At 34.3% G+C, this 23,483-nt stretch overlaps 1 protein-coding gene across 1 annotated transcript; it reads right to left on the bottom strand.

Annotated features, from left to right (window-relative positions):
* Positions 1-728: 728 nt before the first annotated feature.
* On the bottom strand, positions 729-18,055 carry LOC138307787 (uncharacterized). Its single transcript, XM_069248670.1, has 7 exons — positions 17,916-18,055; positions 13,353-13,498; positions 11,132-11,295; positions 10,163-10,323; positions 7,225-7,290; positions 6,881-6,940; positions 729-4,925 (listed from the first exon to the last, which is right to left on the bottom strand). The coding sequence occupies exons 1-7, from the start codon at positions 18,016-18,018 to the stop codon at positions 4,600-4,602; spliced, it is 1,026 nt and encodes a 341-aa protein (XP_069104771.1). The 5' UTR covers positions 18,019-18,055; the 3' UTR covers positions 729-4,599.
* Positions 18,056-23,483: the final 5,428 nt, after the last annotated feature.

The following is a 23,483-nucleotide window of genomic DNA, read 5'->3' as shown; positions in this document are numbered from 1 at the left end:
CGTGTATCTATGTAATCTTCCTGCTGAAATGACGTTAGAGCGGGATATCATCTTTCAGCGTCATTCCATCACGAATAGAAGTGAAGTACCGCACAAACCTTATAAGGTATCATTTGGTACTTTAATTATCCTTTTATTACTCTTACTGTGTGACATGTCAAAAAACGAGAGGAAAATAAATCGCCCACTTTCAACAAAAACATTTTATTAATAATAATATGGAAAACACAACAATATCCTTTTTTGATATGTGAATAATAATATGAAAGCAATATTAAAATACATGTAAAATATAGTTCAAATGCACACAAGATAAATTGCGAATGATAAGGCTAGAAAAATTATTTCTCTGCTAACGAGTATGGAGTTGATTACTTCCCCTGGAACTCCAAGCTGGGTTAATGACCACAAGAAGATCTAGATTACCGAATAGTCGGAGATTTTTGCGACTTTATTTCATAAGGAGAGAATTTAATTTTAGCATTTTCGTGATCATAGTAATGTCTCGCGAAATCGCGAAAATACTATCGCCGCGAAAATAATTGGCTATACGGTATGTGGACAACATCTCTTTCGGCTTTTTTGTTTTCTAAGATAAATATCTATATTACAAAACAAATGTAGAAATAAAAGATAAACGGGGAATTATTTCCAGTGGGTGTGTGTGGTGATGGTGGTGGATGGGTGTGTGTGGTGATGGTGGTGGATGGGGGGAGGGGAAAGGGGGGTAAATATATATCTAAAAAATCGCATTAGAGATATTGTTATTTTGCACGGCTTGTAGTATCAACAGAACTTTCAAAAATCGTATTCTACCCATGAAAATGATACCGAATAAAAATATTTATTTGTGTATCATACTATGATTAAATTTTCCCGGTTTCACAGGGGAGATTACAATTCTCTAGATTGATCCCTTCGAAATACTATGTAATGTCCTATAACAAAAAATTGGAATTCATATTATAAATCTCGAAATAATTTGTCATTAGAATTGTACACGCAAGATTATGTTGCCACGGTCTATGCGAAATTGATAAACTAATAGTTGAAAAAAGATAGAAGAAAAATATTTGCTGTCGTTAAATCTTGCATCTTTGCATATTACAGAGTTAACTCCCTTAAGGGTACAAGTATCTTTTGTGACGTATGTAACCTTACCAAGCGCAGTTGGCAGTCATATAGGCTATGGACCTCAATAGCTTATTATGGCGTCATTATCATGAAGACGTCACAATTATCGTGCAAGCGATCATGGAAAACGGTTGTCCAAATAGCTGTTCCATCCTTGACGATAACGAATGATTAATTAACTATAGATGCAAAATCCTTCTGTGTTTCAACATAAAATTGTAGCCAAATGTAAATATAAGCATTGAACGTCTTTCAGTTGGCATTCATTACCAATATGAATGTCAAGTGGATGGAGGCAAATCCAACTTGAAGCGCGGTAGCTAGCGCTTCATGGAATTTCTCTGAAAAAAATATGACGTAAACCTCTGAAACACATTACGTCTCATCAATACCTACCCGCAAGGACAGATAACTCTGTAATATGCAAATACGGATTATCAAACACTTTTCGCATTTACATTGACTGATTCATGGAATTGGTGCTTCAGATCTATGTTATTTGTAATCGATTATTATAATTATTTGATTTTGTTACGGTACAAGGAATGAAGTAATAAAATTTAACAGATTTTATATGTCTATAAGTATCTCATTATCTCAATATGATAATATAGTTATAGAATATGCAAATAATATATATCTGATTCACAAAATGTATTTGGTATGTGCAGAATGGATTATCACTGTTTTCTTTGCAAGTCGCAAGATTGTCATTCAAAGGCAATGCCTCGTTTACCTATCGGTAAATGAGTACAAATTAATTTCATTCACGAATTTGATTATATATCTACATGTAACCAAGAAATTCTAGATAAATAAATTCAGGATGAACATAATGCAAATGTGTATTGTAGCTCATCCTCGATACTCCAGGGGTTACTATCACTGACGTTATATCCACCCCTGGATTATGTCATAATAAAAGAGGCAGTTCAGGAGGGGAAATGTACATCAAAGGATAAAATTGCCTGTGTCATATGTTGCCTTTAGTTTTACTTTAAGATCTCCAGGGGTGGATATGACGTCAGCGATAATACCCCTGGAGTATCGAGGATGATGGTAGCTGTGATGTGGCTAGTGTTGATCACGATGTCGGGTCTAAATACACCCCTCCGCTATGAACATCATACATCAAGTAATTTCATGTTATCAATATATACAACTATACATTTCTTTCTCATAATAACAATAAATGTAAAATGATAAATTAATTGTACCACGAGATATTCGATGTTCGGTAAAGACTTAAACTTAAAACAATAAATAAAAATGGATGTTCCGCTAATTAAACCTTATCAACTGATTCCAATTATAACTTATTATTAACTTATACAACGATCTATTTCCTTATTAGTAATGTGTCACTCATAATAAAAGCAAAATAATAAATCAATAGCCAATTGCTTATATTACGAAATATTCGATATTTATAGCAATGCTAAACTCATAAATAACTTATACAATTAAACAATAATAAAATACTCTCTCATATGTCGATATACCCGCGAGTTACAACATTTTGTGATCCCGGGGGAAGAATATCCATATCCTTCATATCCACGTATGAAAGAGTATTTTTCTCTCATACGTGGACGTTTTATTGCGTTTTTACTGCAATAATATTCCCGCCATTTTTAAATAAATTCGAAAAAATACGCGTCTGCAAGTTAATTCTCCATACATGAAATTGCGTGATATATTCAATGCAAATCTCGTTGTTCGTATCTAAGCTAAATCTAGCCTAGTTTCTGAAACAAAAATGTTAAAATTGTACCTAGAAACTAGTAATTTGGTTGACGCTCTGACGTCACGAGGCTTTATTGCATGGGTAGCCATGCAATACAGCCGCAAGTGACATGCGTGTATTACCCTAGACCAGTCAGTATTTCACGCGGAGGTATTAGATAATTGTCCACATTCGTCAATAATATCTATCAAATATCAATGATGGTTTTAAAAAATAGCCTCCGTCTTTTACATAACTTAAAGGCGTAGCTGGTCGAAAATGGGTGTCTGTTGTTTAATTTTCCAGACATCTACAAGTGTCAAATCAGCTATGATTAGAAATAAATAAATGACACGAACAAAGCATGTATTATGCGTTTAAAAACCCAAGACTATTTACATACAGAATACAGTGTAAATCATGCTGCTGATGATTTGCTATGGTTAGACAAACATCATGTTAGATGCATTGCTAACTTAAAAATGCCCCACCGCCGACAGAGCATAGACGATACACATTAATTGAATAATAACTGATGTTTAATCGTGTATTATGTGTATATTTAACACCAAAACAATTTATCTTGCTTTTGGTATGCGCAATCAGTACTTCAAATCATATTGGGCATAATACCGTTGATTTTTTTTTCGGGATGCAATTAATTATTTTTAATATTTTATATTTTTAACTTGAAGTAAAGTAAGAAGCTCAAACTTTTCAATGGTGGTGTTAAAAGGTGTAGAGTTAGTAACATTGGTAAATGAAGAAAAATAATAATTTGTCTGTTTTGTTTTTGATAGAGAAAAACATATAATTGGTCAGCGGTGGAGCAACTTTTAAACCAATTACCGAATGAATACGGTCCATCTGTAGGCATTGTAAGTGATGCTATTTACAAAACGTTGGTGAATAACATACTAAAAATTCTATGACGTTCAAAGGTCAGTATGGCGGTTATTTCTGACAGTTAGGGTAAATTTTAAGACACTTACATGCGTGGATATGAAGGATAGTGATATTCTACACAAGGGATACAAAATGTTGAAAAATCCCAGGCTTACCGGGAATTTTGTGACCCGAAGTAGAATATCCCTATCCTTCCAAGCCTTCCTATCCACATATGAAAGAATATTTTTCTCTGATACCCAGATGTTTTATTGCAATTTTACAATTATGATAACCTGCCATTTTGAAATAAGTTCGAAGAAAACCTTGACTGCCAGTCAATGCTACATGCATGAAAATTGTGTGATTCCTACTCTTTGCATCTTTCATAGCAAAACAGCCTAGTTTTGAAAACAAATATTAACATTTTACCAAGAAACAGTAATTTTGTTGACACATGACAGTGACGAGGCTGTATTGGATGGTTAACCATATAATATAGCCTCGGGAGATTCTGGTATATTTCATGGGATAAACCTGCACATGTATTAAATCCGTGGTTTTGTGGCACATACGACAACATGAGCACGTGTACGATATTATAGTCATCTTTATGGAACCGATTCGTCTTTTGATTGGCAATCTCGCAGACGAGTGCAGCGACAGGAGTCTATCTGTTTCTCCTTGCACTGCAAATGTGTCTCTTGGTTGACACAAGATCACAGACGAGCAGACAGCCAAGCACGAGTCGTGGACAAGATTTTATCTGTTTCTCCTTGCGCTGCGAATGTGTCTCTTTATGGACACAAGATCACATACGAGCAGACAGCCAAGCACGAGTCGTGGAAAAGAGTTTATCTGTTTCTCCTTGCACTGCGAATGTGTCTCTTTATGGACAAAAGATCACAGACGAGCAGAGAGCCAATAACTAGCCCCATCATGACTGTTCCCAAAATCCCGATATTTGTGGCTGACTCGCGGGTGTCGGGCGCACTAATCTTCTTCCGTTTCCCAGACGACAGTTGTGTCTTGTTGACGGTAAGTTTCGCTTTGGTTTCCACAGACTCTGCCTTTACTTCCTCTGACTTTGCTTCTTCCGTCCTGTTATCAAATGCCAAAAGAGTTTCCCACGTTCGCATTTTCTCAAAATATGCACAGTCACAGTCGCAAAGTTCTTCAGCTTTCCGAAAAAAAAATATCAAAATGAATACATACTAGGATAGAATATCAAAAGTTTCACTTAAAGTTGACTTGATTATGTTTGTCTGTCCCGCATGTCTGATATTTTAGAAAACCTTTAAAGCTAAGTGGAGATAATGTAGTATTAGATCTCCGTTGAAAAAAACTTATCAACAACTTAGGTCTGGTGGCCAGTCAATAAGGAAGTACATGCACTCAATATTTCATAGCGTTTATGTGTTTTGAATACACGCATGAATTACATGTGTACTGCTAAAAGCATGAAGCAATATCTACAGCGAAAATAATATAAACGAAAAAAATACATTTACTTGCAAATCGCGAAATTGAGTACTCGTAGAAATATATACGTTTACAGTAAACAATATTTTTTAAATGTTCATGAAATCATTTAATTTGCGATGCTCACGCCAATACTTGACTTATATCCGTTGTTTGAATTATATTTTCTACGATAAGGGGATATATTTGTATCACTCACATTTGAATCAGTTATAAATTCTAAACAATAAGTACGTTGTTCTTGTGACGTGAAAAGTTTAAACATTAACTTTTCTAAATGCATTTGCAATGAATTTTTAAAACTGACATTGGCTTTAAGGATGAATTTTTCTTAGGTTTCAGACCCGTTGAAGTCTTATTTCGACAAAGATCAAAGAAGTTATGAGATTTTCAAATACAATCTATCAATATCTGTAGCAAGTTGTCAATTGCAATTTTTTTCAAAAAATTACATTTCCATTTCTAGTAAATTTTTATTCGGGGACTTTAGAAATTGCCCATTTGGCGGTCATTTTGAAACTAAGTGCTTAACCATTCTATACTAAAACTGTTTTTACTTAAATCATTGCGCCAGCATTTTTAGCTGCATTGAGCTTATTTTTACTAAGTTCGTGGAAATTATAATATTGAGCATTAATGTGTGAAATGATACACTTTTGTGACTTTATTTTTACATCTAAGGGTAATTTGAGCACTTTTATTTTTTACTCTAAAATACTAGAAAATAAATTCTATAAACATCTTTACATATCTAACACCTCATTATGAAGTTTTGGCTTTAATCTCTTGTGTATGTAGTCAGAACGGCAAAATTCCCATAAAATTCAATATTTTGTCAACTTGGTATCTCTGAGTGACAAAAGCTAAAAACGAGCACACAGACAAATGTTTTTTCATCCATGTTCTTTTATGGTATGAACTCCTTTTTCCAAAAATCTATATGAGAAGAAAAGTTTAAAACAAGAAAATTTTGACTTCTCAGAGTACATCCTTAAGTAATAATTTCAAGTACAATGATGACATATACAATTAAGTTTAGTAATACTTGCATCATGTTATAATAAGACAATACGCAGTTCATTCAGTAATTTAAATTTGCATTTACTTTTTTATAAAATTATATATTTCAAAAAGTTAAACGAGTTACTATTTTTACTTTCAAGTTTAACTTGCATTGTTATTTTCAACTCGCTGAATGATACATTAGTATGTATTCCTTATTGATAGTAAACATCTTAATTTAGCGGTAATTATTTTAGCGGCAGTTTTATCTTAGCACTTTTGGCATTGTCTTTGAAGCGTTAATTCATGTACAGCGCTACAGTTTGTAAAAGGGTATTTCCATTATTAAAACAAACAAATAATAACACTTATTAACATCAGCGCTAATAAACCATAGTTTAATTTTTGTCGCATTTACGCTAACATCTCACTGCTTTAAAAATAAGTACATCTACAAAATTTCTTTCATCCCAGCTGATTGTCTTTTAGATAAAGAAAAAAAATGTTATCAATTAAGTGCCAATGACAAACGGTAAAAGGAGTTAAGCGCGTTGCACTTTGAAATTGATTACATCCCCACTGTATAAGCAATTGATTGCATGTACATACAGAATGCACCTACTGTATAAGCAATTGATTACATGTACATACCTACGGCTTCAGTGCAAGTTCCATACCGGTACGTTGCATTGGTCTCCTTGCAGCTGTGGTCTGATGAGGATTTAAAAATTATAAGTTGGATTTCAAATGAAATTTACAAATATTTTGTACAAAAAATGTGTTATTGCATCACACCAGAATTTACAAAGCATTGAGAAATACCATATTACAATAAACGTTTTAACCGATTCAATTTTTATATTTAAGAAAAAAAAAGCTTTCTTAAAATCAAAGGATATGAAAACCATATTCGTGTTTTATTGCTAATTTCATATTGAACACCTTCACGCGACAGAAACATTTGTACTTAATATGAGCAAGCTATGATATCGTACCATACTCCATTTCTAGTTCCAATGTGTCGTATTCATCGAAGGCTTGTACCCAGCATTCCATTTCTCCTAAAACGCCAATAGTTATTTTGTGTATATTTGATGATTTAAACCGCATGTATGTTGAGTCAAGAAAATGGAGATACGAATTGAATCATTTATTAGCACATGTGATTGTAGTAGGAATACATTAGTTGAACTGTTCATTAAGTAACAAATTGTTCTAAGAACGATAAGAACAGTAGTTATTCATACAAAAATATCCATTAACTCTTGCAACCTAAAAGTGATTCAATATCTTGATTAACTTCTTAATTTGATACAATTCAATTATTCGATTCGATTCTCTTGATGTACATCAAAAAAGGATCAAATTAAGCCGTTGTCGCAGACCGAGTCTTAAATGTTACTATCAAATAAGATTGGACATTACGAGAGTAATCGTAATCCCTACAATGTCGAGGATGGTATTCCAGGGGTGGATATAACGACAGTGGAAGTAACCCCTGGAATATAAAGGATGTATAAGTCTCCGTAGATTTTAAATCAAAATCGGATAATATAATCCTTTACAGCATTCAGAACTGATGAACTTCCGTATATGAAACAGAGCCAGGGTTCTACCATTGTTGGTTGCCCTACACTACGCTACACTTATCGTAGTGTTATGCAATCAACCGTGGGTCACCGACGATGATATATATATATATCAGTGTGGCGTTATCAACCTTGGGTCACCGACGATGATATATATATATAGTGTAGTGCGATCAACCTTGGGTCACCGACGATGATATATATATAGTGTAGTGCGATCAACCTTGGATCACCGACGATGATATATATATAGTGTAGTGCGATCAACCTTGGGTCACCGACGATGATATATATATATAGTGTAGTGCGATCAACCTTGGGTCACCGACGATGATATATATATAGTGTAGTGCGATCAACCTTGGGTCACCGACGATGATATATATATAGTGTAGTGCGATCAACCTTGGGTCACCGACGATGATATATATATAGTGTAGTGCGATCAACCTTGGGTCACCGACGATGATATATATATAGTGTAGTGCAATCAACCTTGGGTCACCGACGATGATATATATATATATATCAGTGTGGCGTTGTTTCATTTCAGAAATATTTTATTAACAATACAAATATACATAAATACAGAGTATACATATACATTACATTGTCAAAAGAATAAGACAACAGGCAAGTGTAGCGTTGTACAGTGCAATCAACCGTGGGTCACCGACGATGATATATATAAGTGTAGCGTTGTACAGTGCAATCAACCGTGGGTCACCGACGATGATATATATAAGTGTAGCGTTGTACAGTGCAATCAACCGTGGGTCACCGACGATGATATATATAAGTGTAGCGTTGTACAGTGCAATCAACCTTGGGTCAACGACGATGGGCTTCTACCTATAATAAACCTATCTTGATTCCATTCCGTTACAACTGTGTGCTCTGGAACACAGGTAAAATTTAATATTCATGGATTCTATTACAAAGAGTTAGTCAGGTGTATCGTCAGCTTTGAATATTTTATTGGTAAATAGAATCCGTGACATAGCTTTAGTGTGCATTCGATCTGCATCAATCATGGTCACTATACGCTTCTGGATTGCTGGTATCTGTTTTGTCATGAATGACGTTGTGAATATTGTTTTGTTTGTTATATCTTGACAGTCATTGTCTTTGGGGACGGAAGCAAACGACACACACACACAAACTGTCTCCAATATTTGAGGGAGGGATCAATTAGAAACCTAAACCAGCGTTCTTTGGCAACCTCGATACTCCAGGGGTTACTTACTGTCACTGTCATTATATTCATCACTAAACCTGAAGGCAGTTCTGAAGAAAAAGTCAACCACATTATATTGTTATTCGATTTTCTTAATGGACATCAAAGGATCGAAATAAGCCGTTGTCGCAGACAAAGCCTTCAGTTTTTCTATCCAAAAGTCCAGGATTACGACAGTGATAGTAACCCCTGGAAGGTCGAGGGTGATATCAGAAAGGAGTGACATTTTTGACCTTCTGATGGCCTTGCCAGTTTCAGACCAGCAGAATATACAAGGAGCGACACCAACTTCAAAGCCACAAACTCTACCACAGTGTAGCGTTATGTGATTTTTCATGATATGTACATCAAATCACCAAATTAACTGCTCATCCTTTGTCACACATAGTCCCAGATTTATTATGACATGTAGTCATACCGATAGTAATAATAACTCCTAAACTGTCACCTGAGATCTGAGGCAAGCTTACTTTATTGGCAAATAGCAATAAGGTACTTTAGGGATAGATAAAAATGGTAAATTTTGACTAGGTAAGTGTAATGACAAATGCTTAACCTAATATTCATTACATAACCACTAATTCAGTGAGCAAAATATTATTCAAGAAAATCATTTGGTTAAACTGGACCAAACAGGAACAAAAATCACCCTTCTGTAAAACTACCCACATGGGACTCAAACATGAACTTAATCCTATTTTAAATCATGTTGACCTAACTCCGTGTGTCTGTAAACAAATCATAATTCTTACCAGCTATCAGTAGGCCAAAAATAACGTTCCTCCTTTCTGATATCATCCTTGACATTCCAGGGGTTACTATCACTGTCGTACTATCCAACTCTGGACTATTTGATAGCAACTCTAAAGGCTCCGTCTGCGACATCGGCTTAATTTGACTCTTTGATGTACACCAAGAGAATCGAATAATGGCACAGTGTGGTTGACTTTTTCCTGTTTCCCTGTTTTACTGAGATAGAGATAGCCTAGGGATGGATATAACGACAGTGAAAATAACCCCTGGAGTATCGAGGATGTTCTGATACGAAAACGCCAAAATATAACGCTAAACATACCCCGTTGCAGTATCAAGATGGCTTCTACTTACCAAGCAATGATTGATTATGTCCCAGTGTAAAAGAGGCCGCGGGCGCTTTTTTCACGAAGAAAAACCGTGGTCTTTCCTCTTCGTCGGGCGAGTTATATATGGCCGCGTATGCACTAGAGGTATCGTTGTCTCTTGTTAGGATCAGTTCATAGTTACCAGCACTATAAGGATAGAATGAAACATGAAGGAAGTTTATAAGATATAAAAAAAAGTTGTTAGGGTATCTCATTAGTTAGAAGTTGAATATTAAAGACGTTTGTAGTAGTATCCATCTTAGCTTTGTTCGTTTTAGGTAGTAACAGAAAACCGAGGAAACCGGAGTTCCCGGGGAACAACCACCAATGTTACATCCTGACAACAGTCTCTTTTTGGATTGTAATGAAGGTAAACTTCTTCAATAGTTTGTAAAAGAGTTCCCATATATCAAATATTAACAGTCTTTACATCCCTCTGATGACGTTCTAAAATAGGTACGATGAGATGACGTAATACAAGGTACCTTTTTGTTTGTGCATTCCTTTAGTTACCAGCACTATAAGGATAAAATAAATCAAGAAAGAAGTTCATAAGATATAACAAAGTTAGGATATCTCTTTAGTTAAAAGTTGAAAGACTTTAATTTTCATAATAAGAAATAGAGTTAATTCATATTTACCAGCATGATAAGGATACAATAAAACAAGAAAGAAGTGCATAGGATGGAGTTTGGAAATCATTTTTTTAGAAGTTGAAAGATTTTAAATTTCCATTATGGGAAATACATTTAATATAAATGTGTATTCATTTCTAAAGCATTTTTGGGATAATGTTCATTATGATTGGGAAAAACTGAGACCGAAAAAAAATCCCCCATGAATGATTCCGATTCAAATTTCATAAAAATGCATTTTCTCACTTTACTGCAAAACACGTGCTGTTTTTCCTCCGAAAATAACCAACTGTTCAGAATGTAAAAAAAAACAACCTTACTTCAGTACAAAGTGTAGCTGATCTAGATCCGCAATGGGGTCCAATGCTGGCGTCATGGTGTGAATCTGCAGACGCAAAAAGGCATCCAGCTGAATCTTTGGCGGATCATCCACCAGTGTGATTGTTCTTTCAGGAATACCGTTCAACAAGAATCGGATGTGAAGCTGATAAATAAAGCATCGATTTTTAATTCCAACGTGGTAACTACACTGCCATCCATTCCGTCTTTGCATATTACAGAGTTAGCTCACTTGCGATTAGGTATCGATTGTTACGTCATTATTTTGTGAGCGCCATTCACGTAGTTTTCTCCGAAACGTATGGCGTTACGCTCGTAAAGACATGACGTCACAATCAATACCTACCCGAAAGTGCAGATAACTCTGTAATATGCAAATTCGGAATAAGTTCTGTTACATATTTCAAAATTTGCTGACAATTTATCTCTAAGAAAACTAAAAAAAATAATAATAATGAGTTAGGGAAGATAAAGAAGTTGATAAATAATATATACTGATGTCTCATATAACAAGGTTTACATATTTCCATACTTTGTGTATATTTGTATTAGTGCATGTGTAACCAAACTTTTCGAGGGCGGTGGAAATTACCAATGCAAAGTATCAACACGCCAAAGTATTTATTTATATGTATACAGCAAAATATGACGTCGCGTAACTAACGACATGACGCCATACCATGACGTCATAATGATGCTGATGATTGACTTTTACATATGCTTGTTGATTCATTTTATAATCATATACATCACCTATTTTAGCACAAATGCGAAAAAACGTTAATTATGATGTAAGTTATGAGGTATAACGCTGTCGCTGTGACCTAGATATAAAAGAATTTCGGTGGTTCAATACTGGAAATACCATTTAAAAGTTTTACCACTGCATATAAATTAGCGCTTCAAAGTCATCGCGAAAAGCACTAAACTAAAGCTAACGCTAAACTACGTTTACAGTATCAACAAGACAATAAAACGGACCAAAATAAATTAGTCACCATTAAGATAGATTAATGGTAGGATGAATGTTGATTTTTGAAGTAGTTTTCCCAACAGAGAATCACTTTATCAATCAAGTATATTACATAATATGATTATATGATATATATTGACACAGAAGTTTCATTTTTGAGAATTTCAATTTTCATTCAGATAATTACAAAACAAAAACTGTCATAATTTTTGTAAGAAATCGAATCCTTTTACGATGCACTAAAAATTAAAACTTTTGTAAACTTTGAAAAATAGATATTTCAAACTCAATTTAAACGAAATATATCCGATTTGTCATTACCTTATTCACGAAGTAAAGAAAAGTTAAAACTTTAATATAAATTTTATTTTCTCTACAAAAATACGGTATTTAAAATTCTGATGTTAATAAAAACACCCAGCGTGATGTAACTCTTCTCCTTCGTCACAAGAAGAGGTATTAATATTTTGATTTCCAAATGCATACTGTGATGTCTGTTTCCTTTATAAGGCCCTTGTGGGTAGGTATTAATTGTGACGTAATATGAGTTTGCAAACAAGGGAGCTAACTATGTAATAAGACGGTTTAGGCTGTGCGGGAGTGCTGGTATCAAAGAAACCAGAAAACTAAAATTTTCTCTTGTTTCCTTGGATACGTCAGGGGAGTGTCTCATAAACAATTGTGGAAAGCAAATTAATATATCACTCATGTTTTAATCTCGATTGTTTGTTTTAGCTGATCAGCTTTCATCTACTTGCATGAACACAAGCACAGCAAATGTTGTTAAATGAGAGAATGACTCGGTCTTTGAATCAAACCATTTATACTGTTTTTGTAACAATGAAATACTAATGAACTACGATCGAACCATGTTCTAATAATTATGTGGTCAAATAAATTATTCAAATGCACGCTCTATGGAATATTATGCTCTGTTAACTAAAATCGTTGTTTTAGACTCATTACAGCTGAATATTAAAGACGTTTGTAGAAGTATCCATCTTAGCTTTGTTCGTTTTAGGTAGTAGCAGAAAACCGAGGAAACCGGAGTTCCCGGGGAACAACCACCAATGTTACACCCTGACAACAGTCTCTTTTTGGATTGTAATGATGGTAAACTTCTTCAACAGTTTATAAAAGAGTTCCCATATATCATACATTTACAGTCTATATATCCTTCTGATGACGTTCTGAAAATAGGTACGATGAGATGACGTAATACAAGGTACCTTTTTGTTTGTGCAATCCTTTTCCCTGAATGTGTCTGTTTTGCCGTCTCTGAATGACCCTGAAGCTGCGTTGCCACATTGAACGTCTTGAAGGTCAAACATGTCATATAGACTTAGGTTACTTCCACGCTGCATTCTGATGAAGGCTGCAATCGACGAGATACGTTTTATTACATTTCTCACGATGACATGATTATAAGGTTTTATGTGTTCTATTTTAACAAGATTGAAAACATTTTTTTTTTATATTTTCACTCAATCATGACCAATCAGAACACAGCATTCACAGTGAAATATTGTTTTGGCGGGAATAAAGATTTTTTTTTAAATATAGCGTGCAGTCCAACCCCACTTGATGAAATATAATAATTATTCACCAAGAAACAGAGAATAGACTATGTTTATTAATAATTACTGTGATATTTATGTAGTCTTTTATTCGTGGTTTAGGACATTCGCGATTGTCACATTTTGCTAATCTAATTTTCATTACCTGAATAAATACGTATGTATTAAGTTTCTTATTACATTGATCCAATTTTTTGCGAGCTCCTCAAAGTCTTACGAAACCACGAAAATATCATTCTCGCAAAAATAATTTGAAAACAAATGCTTTTGAAAACATCAATTCCATTTTCGCTAATTTCATCACGAGAGTAACATTCGTGGATTAAAACATTGAAAGAAATTTCCTTTCAATAAATAACAAGGAGACATTCATTCGCGGAGATAAACTTTCGCGAATTTACTTGGATCGAGAAATTCGCAAAAGTAAATCGCACGCGGAAGAAAATTAGTTGACAGTAACTATACCAATGCATTAAATAATACACTGATGATAACAGAAAATATTGTCTTGTTTTCTAACAAAGAAATCACATTTCAAAACTGAGTGCATTGCTCTTGATAAAAAAAACGTAAAGAAAACAAAATAATTCCTTTCTAAAATATGGTCCATGGTATTATTCCACAAAACTTTCTCGATATTATCCCGAATTGCAACCGCCACATGATACCCAGATAACTAATAGCTTTGATTTATTTTCTCCCATACTTGACAGTGTTATCCCGCGGTTGCTAGGATAACTCTGTCTTACACGCGCTAGACCATGACGTGACGTCATTATTACATGCGGCGACTATTGTCAGCGACGTCATTAATTTGGACGCATTGCGACGTTCCTATCATGGCGGCACATTGAAAATGTTTCTATATAACTGCATTTTCATAATATTTTGTTAAAGTATGAGAGGAAAAGAATCGAACATGGGGCTGTCAGGTGGACAGGGATATCTCAACCTTCGTGAAAGGTTTTGGCCGTCCACCATCGGCAAGCCTCGGTTGACCAGCAGCTAAAATATTTCACTCGGGTTGAAATACTACTGTCCTGACAGGCGCATGTAATATTCTACCTATCCTTCTTTTACATAGCACATCACATTTACATTCTTTGTCATTGTATTTTTACATACAGACGTTCATTTCTTCCATGAAAATACTGTAAACCAACTTTCTTTCGCGGGTAATAAATTTCGCGATTTCCATTTTAATCGAAGTTCACTAAGATAAACATTCGCAGATTGAAATAAATTAATGGAATCTTTTCTCAATATAAATGAAATGCTAATGAGCAGAAATAGAATTACGCAAATTCACTTGGATCGCAAAACTCGCGAAAGTAGATTGCACGCGAAAGAAAGTTCGTTTATAATGATAAAAACAAAACACCAATCCTCATATGTTCCAATTGCACTTACCATGAAAAAGGATTGATATAAATCAATGATGACTTGTTTTCGATTCCATTTCTTAAACAATCGGTTTGAAACGTGTATGCATGCTGCTTGCACATGGAATTGGTTACATTTATATTGCTTAGCCTAATTTTGAAAGAATAATCAAGCAAATAAAAGGTAAAGAGGGTTCCAGCGAATTTCCGCCTGATTTTCAATCCTCGTAAACATATTTCATAGTTGTATATATTTTCCTGACATAATGGCGAATACCATAAAATGCAGACGCTGTTAACTGTATATATAATCTGTGCGTCAACGTGAAAGAATAATTGATAATTTCATTGATTGACCTAGTTATTCGTTAGTAGATATTATATACATATTCTATTGGATTATAACGTTCATAGTTGTGTGAACAATACTACCCGACTCGTGCATAAAGCTGTGACTATGTTCAATCTATTACCCAGTTATATCGATTTCGATTTTTTTGTAGTTGTATTATCACAATTAACCACTAACAATTTTGCCATCGTTCTCGTTCAGCCTATGAGCTACACCACTTTAAAACAAGCCCTTGTATCCTTGTACATATGGAGAAAATAACTTTACCCAAACGTTGAAATTTGCTTAATTCAAATACCCGTTTAACTCGACCCCCCCCCCTCCTTAAAGGCCCAGTCGAGTTCGAGATAAACGAGATCTACTGTACACATACTGGTAGTTACTGTGTAAATCTACAGGTCTACCAACAATGCAAAGTTCTAACGTATACAACCATTCAAAACACCATTAATGATATATGTTTTTTGAGGAGAACGAAAATTGAGCGCAAATGTGATGGGAACCATTACTGCTTGAGGATCGTTATTTATTCGTATCCATTCTGTAAGAGTATAGTATATTGATCTCATACATAAATATTGTTGAATAGAACTCTTCTGACATCCTTTACTTATTGCCTATAAATTATTGATAATCTTACCTATAATTCCATTTAATGTTTTGTTTGATGACGCACAACTGTCATGGTATCATTGTCCCACGAGGTTTTATCTATAATATAGCATACGATTTCTCGAGATAACTTCAATAACGTCGAGTTTTTTATACACTTTTGTTGGCAATTAGTTTCATTATTATTTTATTGATGTTGTGGACTATCATGTTCATGTCTGTGAAACAATCCATTGATTTTCAGCACGAAGTATGATGATTGTGACTAAGCAGAACATTTTAATTTCTCTGCAATAAGGCATTGAAGAGGCATTTCATCATTTTAAAATGTTTTAAAAAATTCCACATATAAAGCTAAATGTGAAATACACATATACAAAAATGTATTTATTTTCCACACACTGTAAAATGTATCACGTTTACATATCAATTATTTTTATCATATAAACTCATAGATTAAACATTCCTAAATTATTGCCTCCGTATTTGGTGACAGTCCTAAGACTATAGAATTTTCGTTAAGAATTCCATCATTTTCCAAACGAAGGGCAGAAAAGTACGTTTAAGTACTGACGTTTTAACGCTGTCGAGCAGGAAGGTTAATGGAAACTATTGTAAATTTCATGATGTGAATTATTCTAAGCTGTGAAAATGATATACATTTAAGCATTGCACGTCTTTCAGTTGGCATTCATAGTCATTATGAATGCCAATTTGACATAGGCAAATTCCATCCAGCGCGCTAGAGTACGTTCAAAGTTAAATCATGCTGACTTAATTCTTAAAATGTTGGTAATTTTTAATATATTAAAAGCTCTTCTTGATTATTAAGTATGAAAATTACGTCATACTAACGAAATAAAAAGAGTTCTTGATATTTTATTCCCCACCACAAATTACAAACATTTTTACAATGTTATTGGTAAATGTAAAGTGATCTATGCAGGTATGTTACCATTTAAACATACATGTTTTTCTGTCTATTTGAATGATTTTTAAAGCTTAATTCATCAAACCTGATATTTTTCAATATATTACTGAGGAAACATTACATGTTACAATGTTCGTCTAGTTACGGTACATATAAATTTAATGGATTGAAATATATCGCAACTCCTCATATCTTCATTAACCAGTTCGTACATGCAGAATAAAATGAAGACAGAATTACGATACCTGATTGGAAATCGATGAGTCACAGAATTTAGCTTTATATATAGACACAGTCAAATATTAGTGTGTTGAAATTTGGTGATTTTGTTCCAAACGCAAAATAAGCTACACTACCTAAACCTGGTATCGGAGAGCCAAGAGTTACAGGGTTCAACCTTATATACAAACATAGTGTAATATCGATGTACTAAATTTTTTTCTACCAAACGCAAAATAAGCCAAAATATAATCACATCTAAAATACTGAGTATCCCAATTGACAGTATCTACCATAAGACTACCGAAGTTCTGAATTGCCACTTACTAAATTCGTGTTTATTGTACTACCAGAAACACCCCTTTATGTTATTTCATTATTTTACTATCCATAATTACTGATAAACGATATTTTTATATTGTCTTTTTTAAAACAAGATAGTAGCAAGATGGTGACTTGATCAGTAGACTGCGATTCATTTCCAAGACGAAGACTGCGCAGCCGGAAATTTGGAGCAGAGAAATTAAAATTATGAATATTGATATTTTTATCAGCTGGTTTTAACACTAAGCCTTGATATGACAGTACAAACGTGATAAGATGCGTTTTTACATATCCACATAATAGCTGCGGTTCCACGGCTCCTAATGCACTGAGGACAATGGTCGTAAACACCAAACATAAAACACGTATAAATCGGGTGTATCATCTTCACTTACCTGAAGAGGTTCCTCCTGTCGTGTCTGTAACCCATAATGTTAAAGAAATGAATAAAATCCCTGTCAATGAATGATAAACAAGAGGAATGTTTTCGTTCCACATATTGTAACTACCACATCCCTAGCTATGCGACGGTGTCCGCGGCTACTTGTGTGAAGACTGGATATGGTCCAGTCGTTACCGCGTTCTGCGAGACTGGCATCATCACTCAACACATTGGCTTGGAGAAAATAGAATACATTTAACCTGAGTATATTACGTGCGTTAATCTCAATAGCACAAGATTTTTCATTAACCGTTATATGACATTTCAACTAGTTTACATTACGTGTATTAGCATGGTTTATATAGTGATCATTTCCAAGGCGAACTTCGGGAAAATAGGCAAGTTGAAACGCTGTCCGGATTGATGGATACATTGTAAATTTCATGATGTGAATTTTCTAAGCTAATATAACATAAAAGCTATGCAAGTTTCAGTAGTATTCATACGTTCATATTTCTCCCTGACATTTCCATACCGGATAATCACGAGAGTTTTCCGGTTATATCGAGTATTCTTAAATCGGGTATCCTAAATATAAATAAAGCTCTGTACGTGATTGATATGATATTTTATTCCCCACCACAAATTACAAACATTTTTACAATGTTATTGGTAAATGTAAAGTGAACTATGCAGGTATGTTACCATTTAAACATACATGTTTTTCTGTCTATTTGAATGATTTTTAAAGCTTAATTCATCAAACCTGATACTTTTCAATATATTACTGAAGAAACATTACATGTTAAAATGTTCGTCTAGTTACGGTACATATAAATTTAATGGATTGAAATATATCGCAACTCCTCATATCTTCATTAACCAGTTCGTACATGCAGAATAAAATGAAGACAGAATTACGATACCTGATTGGAAATCGATGAGTCACAGAATTTAGCTTTATATAAAGACACAGTCAAATATTAGTGTGTTGATTTTGTTCCAAACGCAAAATAAGCCACACTACCTAAACCTAGTATCGGAGAGCCAAGAGTTACAGGGTTCAACCTTATATACAAACATAGTGTAATATCGATGTACTAAATTTTTTTCTACCAAACGCAAAATAAGCCAAAATATAATCACATCTAAAATACTGAGTATCCCAATTGACAGTATCTACCATAAGACTACCGAAGTTCTGAATTGCCACTTACTAAATTCGTGTTTATTGTACTACCAGAAACACCCCTTTATGTTATTTCATTATTTTACTATCCATAATTACTAATAAACGATATTTTTATATTGTCTTTTTTAAAACAAGATGGTAGCAAGATGGTGACTTGATCAGTAGACTGCGATTTATTTCCAAGACGAAGACTGCGCAGCCGGAAATTTGGAGCAGAGAAGTTAAAATTATGAATATTGATATTTTTATCAGCTGGTTTTAACACTAAGCCTTGATATGCTGTGGAGAGTTGTGCAAGGGACAGTACAAACGTGATATGATGCGTTTTTACATACCCACATAATAGCTGCGGTTCCACGGCTCCTAATCCACTGAGGACAATGGTCGAAAACACCAAACATAAAACACGTATAAATCGGGTGTATCATCTTCACTTACCTGAAGAGGTTCCTCCTGTCGTGTCTGTAACCCATAATGTTAAAGAAATGAATAAAATCCCTGTCAATGAATGATAAACAAGGGGAATGTTTTCGTTCCACATATTGTAACTACCACATCCCTTGCTATGCGACGGTGTCCGCGGCTACTTGTGTGAAGACTGGATATGGTCCAGTCGTTACCGCGTTCTGCGAGACTGGCATCATCACTCAACACATTGGCTCGGAGACAATAGGATATACTTAACCTGAGTACATCACGTGCGTTAATCTCAATAACACATGATTTTTCATTAACCGTTATATGACATTTCAACTAGTTTACATTACGTGTATTAGCATGGTTTATATAGTGATCCCTTGGTAAACCGGACACCTTCGATCCAAGTCTGAACTGTCCGGATATGAATTTTCTGGACTGCCGATTTTTGGCTTCTTACTAAATATGCAAGTTTACAGTAATCCGTTCCGTGACATTTCAATCCGGACCAAGAGTTTTCCGGACTATCGGTATCCGGGCTATCGGGTATCTACTGTAAAGAGTTTCAGTGTATTTGCGTTCAATTTTCCTTATCTGAGAAAACAACACATCATTTTTTTTATTATTATTTTCTTTCCTTTGGATGGAATGAATTTTTTGTTAATGTCGAATTTTGTAAAGTAACATACAGTCTTAGCAATTATGAAATTTTAACTATCAACTATTTGTTTTATAATATTTTTTAATAATTTTGAGAAAGATGATATTAAACATGTAGAAATATGAATGTATTTAAATAGTCTAGGCTTTTCCATTTTTTATCTCTTTCCTTTTTAACTTTTTTCTACTGTGTCTCGAGAGAATAAGTAGAAAAAGACAAACCCCAGCATTTGGATATTTCATAAATAACACAGTTATAAACCTCGTTAGGTCGAAGTCGTTTAAATCGAAGACCTTATCTACTTCGAAATATTTTGTTTGTCTTGACTTTTCATTATGTACTAAAGCACACTTAACTCGAATACTCGGATAACTCGAGATGTTACCATGGTGCCGCCATCGTCGAGTTAACGAGGTTTACATGGTACAAGTAAATTTTCTCGCACATGCACCTTTTGATAAAGTACTGATTTACTGTCATCTGAAGTTGTACCACACGGCCACCCATGCAATACAGTGGCAGTTTTAGAAACTAGACTGATTTAATTAAAACGTAGGCCAGCAGCATTTCGTGCTGTTTTGTAAAAAATAATTTTCGTGTCATATTGAGAATGAGTGGCAGCATTTTTACCAATTGGTAAGGTAATTGGTGAATCGAACGGAAAACAAGCAATGTATGGCTCAAAACGTACGTCACGTTTGTGCTAGGAAGGTCTATTGTTTTGCAGAGATTCAAAATAATTTTGCAGAATCCTGATTATTATGACGCTTCCTGCGACAGGATACGCTTTGGTAAATGTTCATGGTTATAATAGAAAATCAATATGATATTTCCATGCATTAAAAGGTCAAAAGTACCATCATGCTGAGTTGGTGAACCTATTGAAACAGAGATACATATTGATTTTTTTACAAATCGTTTGGATTCATGAATTATGCAAATACGTCGTGTGTGATGATGTTGATATTTTATAGCCATAATACGAACACACTATTGAAACACATGTATAAAATAGCATAATAGGGCCGGTTGTATTCTAGTACCAAATGTGATGGCTATGTTATGCTTTTATATAGTTGCCATGACTGTCCGATCGAGTAAATATTTTATTTGTATAGATTCAATGGATCCGACTACTTATCTATGAAATATGTGTTGTTGGGTATGGGAGAATTCTTAATGTGTGGTCGACTAAATATTTTATTTGTATAGATTCAATGGATCCGACTACTTATCTATGATATATGTGTTGTTGGGTATGGGAGAATTCTTAATGTGTGGTCGACTAAATATTTTATTTGTATAGATTCAATGGATCCGACTACTTATCTATGAAATATGTGTTGTTGGGTATGGGAGAATTCTTAATGTGTGGTCGACTAAATATTTTATTTGTTATAGATTCAATGGATCCGACTATATTTGAAATATGTTGTAGGGATTCAATCATTTCGACTCCCCATCTATCAAATACATGTATGTGTTGTTGGGTATGGGAATAGTTCTGATTGTTTTATCGGCTCAATATTTTATTTGGGGATTCCCTGGATTCAATGAATTCGACTACCCATCTATCGAATATATGTCGTTGAGTATGGAATCATTTTATTTGTTTGGATTCAATAATTTCGATTAAACCATATAATCAAATGGGTTTTTTTTGGATACAGGATAATTCTGACTGTCCTATCGACCAAAATTTTATTTGTAGGAATTCAATGTTTTCGACTATACCATCTATTTCATCTCGTGAGGTGGACACTTTGATGTTGGGTTTTTTCACTCGTCGCGAAATTAAGTAACCGCGAAAGAACGTTGGTTTACAGTATTAGGTCACAACCTACAGAAGTGTAAGCTGGTTGAATGGGTAACCGGCGGTGAAACTTCTCGTTAATTTCATGGCTGCTGTGAAACTACGAATATTTGAAAACCGCGAATTTGATGTGTATATTACCGTCACTATCTCTCCATCGGCTAACCACGAAAATTTTCATCCATGAAATTATATCAAAGCTTCGAATAAAGTACACACGAATATGTCATGTTATAGAGTATACAGCACCGCTTATAGATATATCCATCCCAGTATAGTTACCATGTTTATACGTGCATGTCTATCGATTAAAATTATATGTGACGTATTTTCCATTCTCACGAATCAAGGTGAGCTTTTAATAGGTTATTTATTACCAAAAGTTACCAACATTTTGAAAATTACAGTATTTTCAATGCTTACGTTTTAATTTTACTAATACATATAAGAGCTGAAAATGATTTTGGCAGTACTGCCAAAAATCATTATATTAACATCTGCAGTGAAGTGAAATGAGTCCATGCATACGGTCGGACCATGAAGCCAAATCGTGATCTACAATTTCATTTAACATTTTTATAGCGTTATTGTTAAGTGATCTCTGCGGGTAACTTTCCATATAAACATAAAACAACAGTTTTAAAAGTGCATAATATTACACATCTGAAGTCATTTGAATGATTTTCACAGATTTATTTATCAAACTTTATGGTTTTCAATAGATTAGTGAAGAAAAAATAACATGTCAAAATCTTCGCCCAATTACGGCACATATAACTTTTATTAAAGGCCATAGAAATTACTTTATCATATGTATAGTTATACACCTTATAATTTGGCATATATTGATCGATTCGATATAAAGCAGCTCTCTCAGGCACAATCTGATTAAAATCAGCTGATCATTGATTGTTCGTTATCTCCGTTGTTAGGAGTAGTATGTTAAGTTAACGAAGCCATGAACTGATTATTTTAATCCCATTTTTACAGGCATGTTCTGTATTTACTCGGGGATTTATGAATATCACCAGATCCATACCTTTGTTACTCTTCCCTCAATTACAATAATGGTGTTTTAGGACCAGCCCAGATCAATATGATGTAGAGATTAACAGATAACAGATACTGTAAATCATTCAGAGATAAAAAGGTTACACATCAGATGGATATACGCGTTGCGTGTATGAAGTGCGGATGTGTGTTTTGGGAGACTGCGGTATGTTCGTCTTGTGTTTTCTTGTATAGTGGAACTCTTGCCCTTTTTATAGCGCTTTATCACTGGAGCATATCAGGCAAAATGTAGATTAATTCTAGAGATAACGAAATACAAAGAAAACGATGCTGTTGCCCGCATGTGTTATGTACCGGATTCGAGCCGCAATTAAGGTCCACTCCGATATCACTGTACTATCAGCTTCATATACTTTAAATGGAGGGGTATGCCCTTGAGACACAGAACAAATGCTTAACTAGGTCGCTGTGACCTACTTCAGTTTTC

The sequence above is a fragment of the Argopecten irradians genome, chromosome 14 (genome assembly GCF_041381155.1).
Source record: "Argopecten irradians isolate NY chromosome 14, Ai_NY, whole genome shotgun sequence".
In the NCBI taxonomy this organism is placed as follows: domain Eukaryota; kingdom Metazoa; phylum Mollusca; class Bivalvia; order Pectinida; family Pectinidae; genus Argopecten; species Argopecten irradians.
This window is presented reverse-complemented; position numbering and strand designations above follow the sequence as displayed.

Bases quoted from the DNA above. Each gene is read 5' to 3' on its own strand.
- LOC138307787 (XM_069248670.1), bottom strand. From the start codon at position 18,018: ATGTGGAACGAAAACATTCCTCTTGTTTATCATTCATTGACAGGGATT. The intron at 10,324-11,131 runs GTAAGGTTGTTT...CTATCCTTATAG, and splicing joins CAGCTACACTTTGTACTGAA to TGCTGGTAACTATGAACTGA. The intron at 6,941-7,224 runs GTACGATATCAT...AATCCTCATCAG, and splicing joins GGAACTAGAAATGGAGTATG to ACCACAGCTGCAAGGAGACC.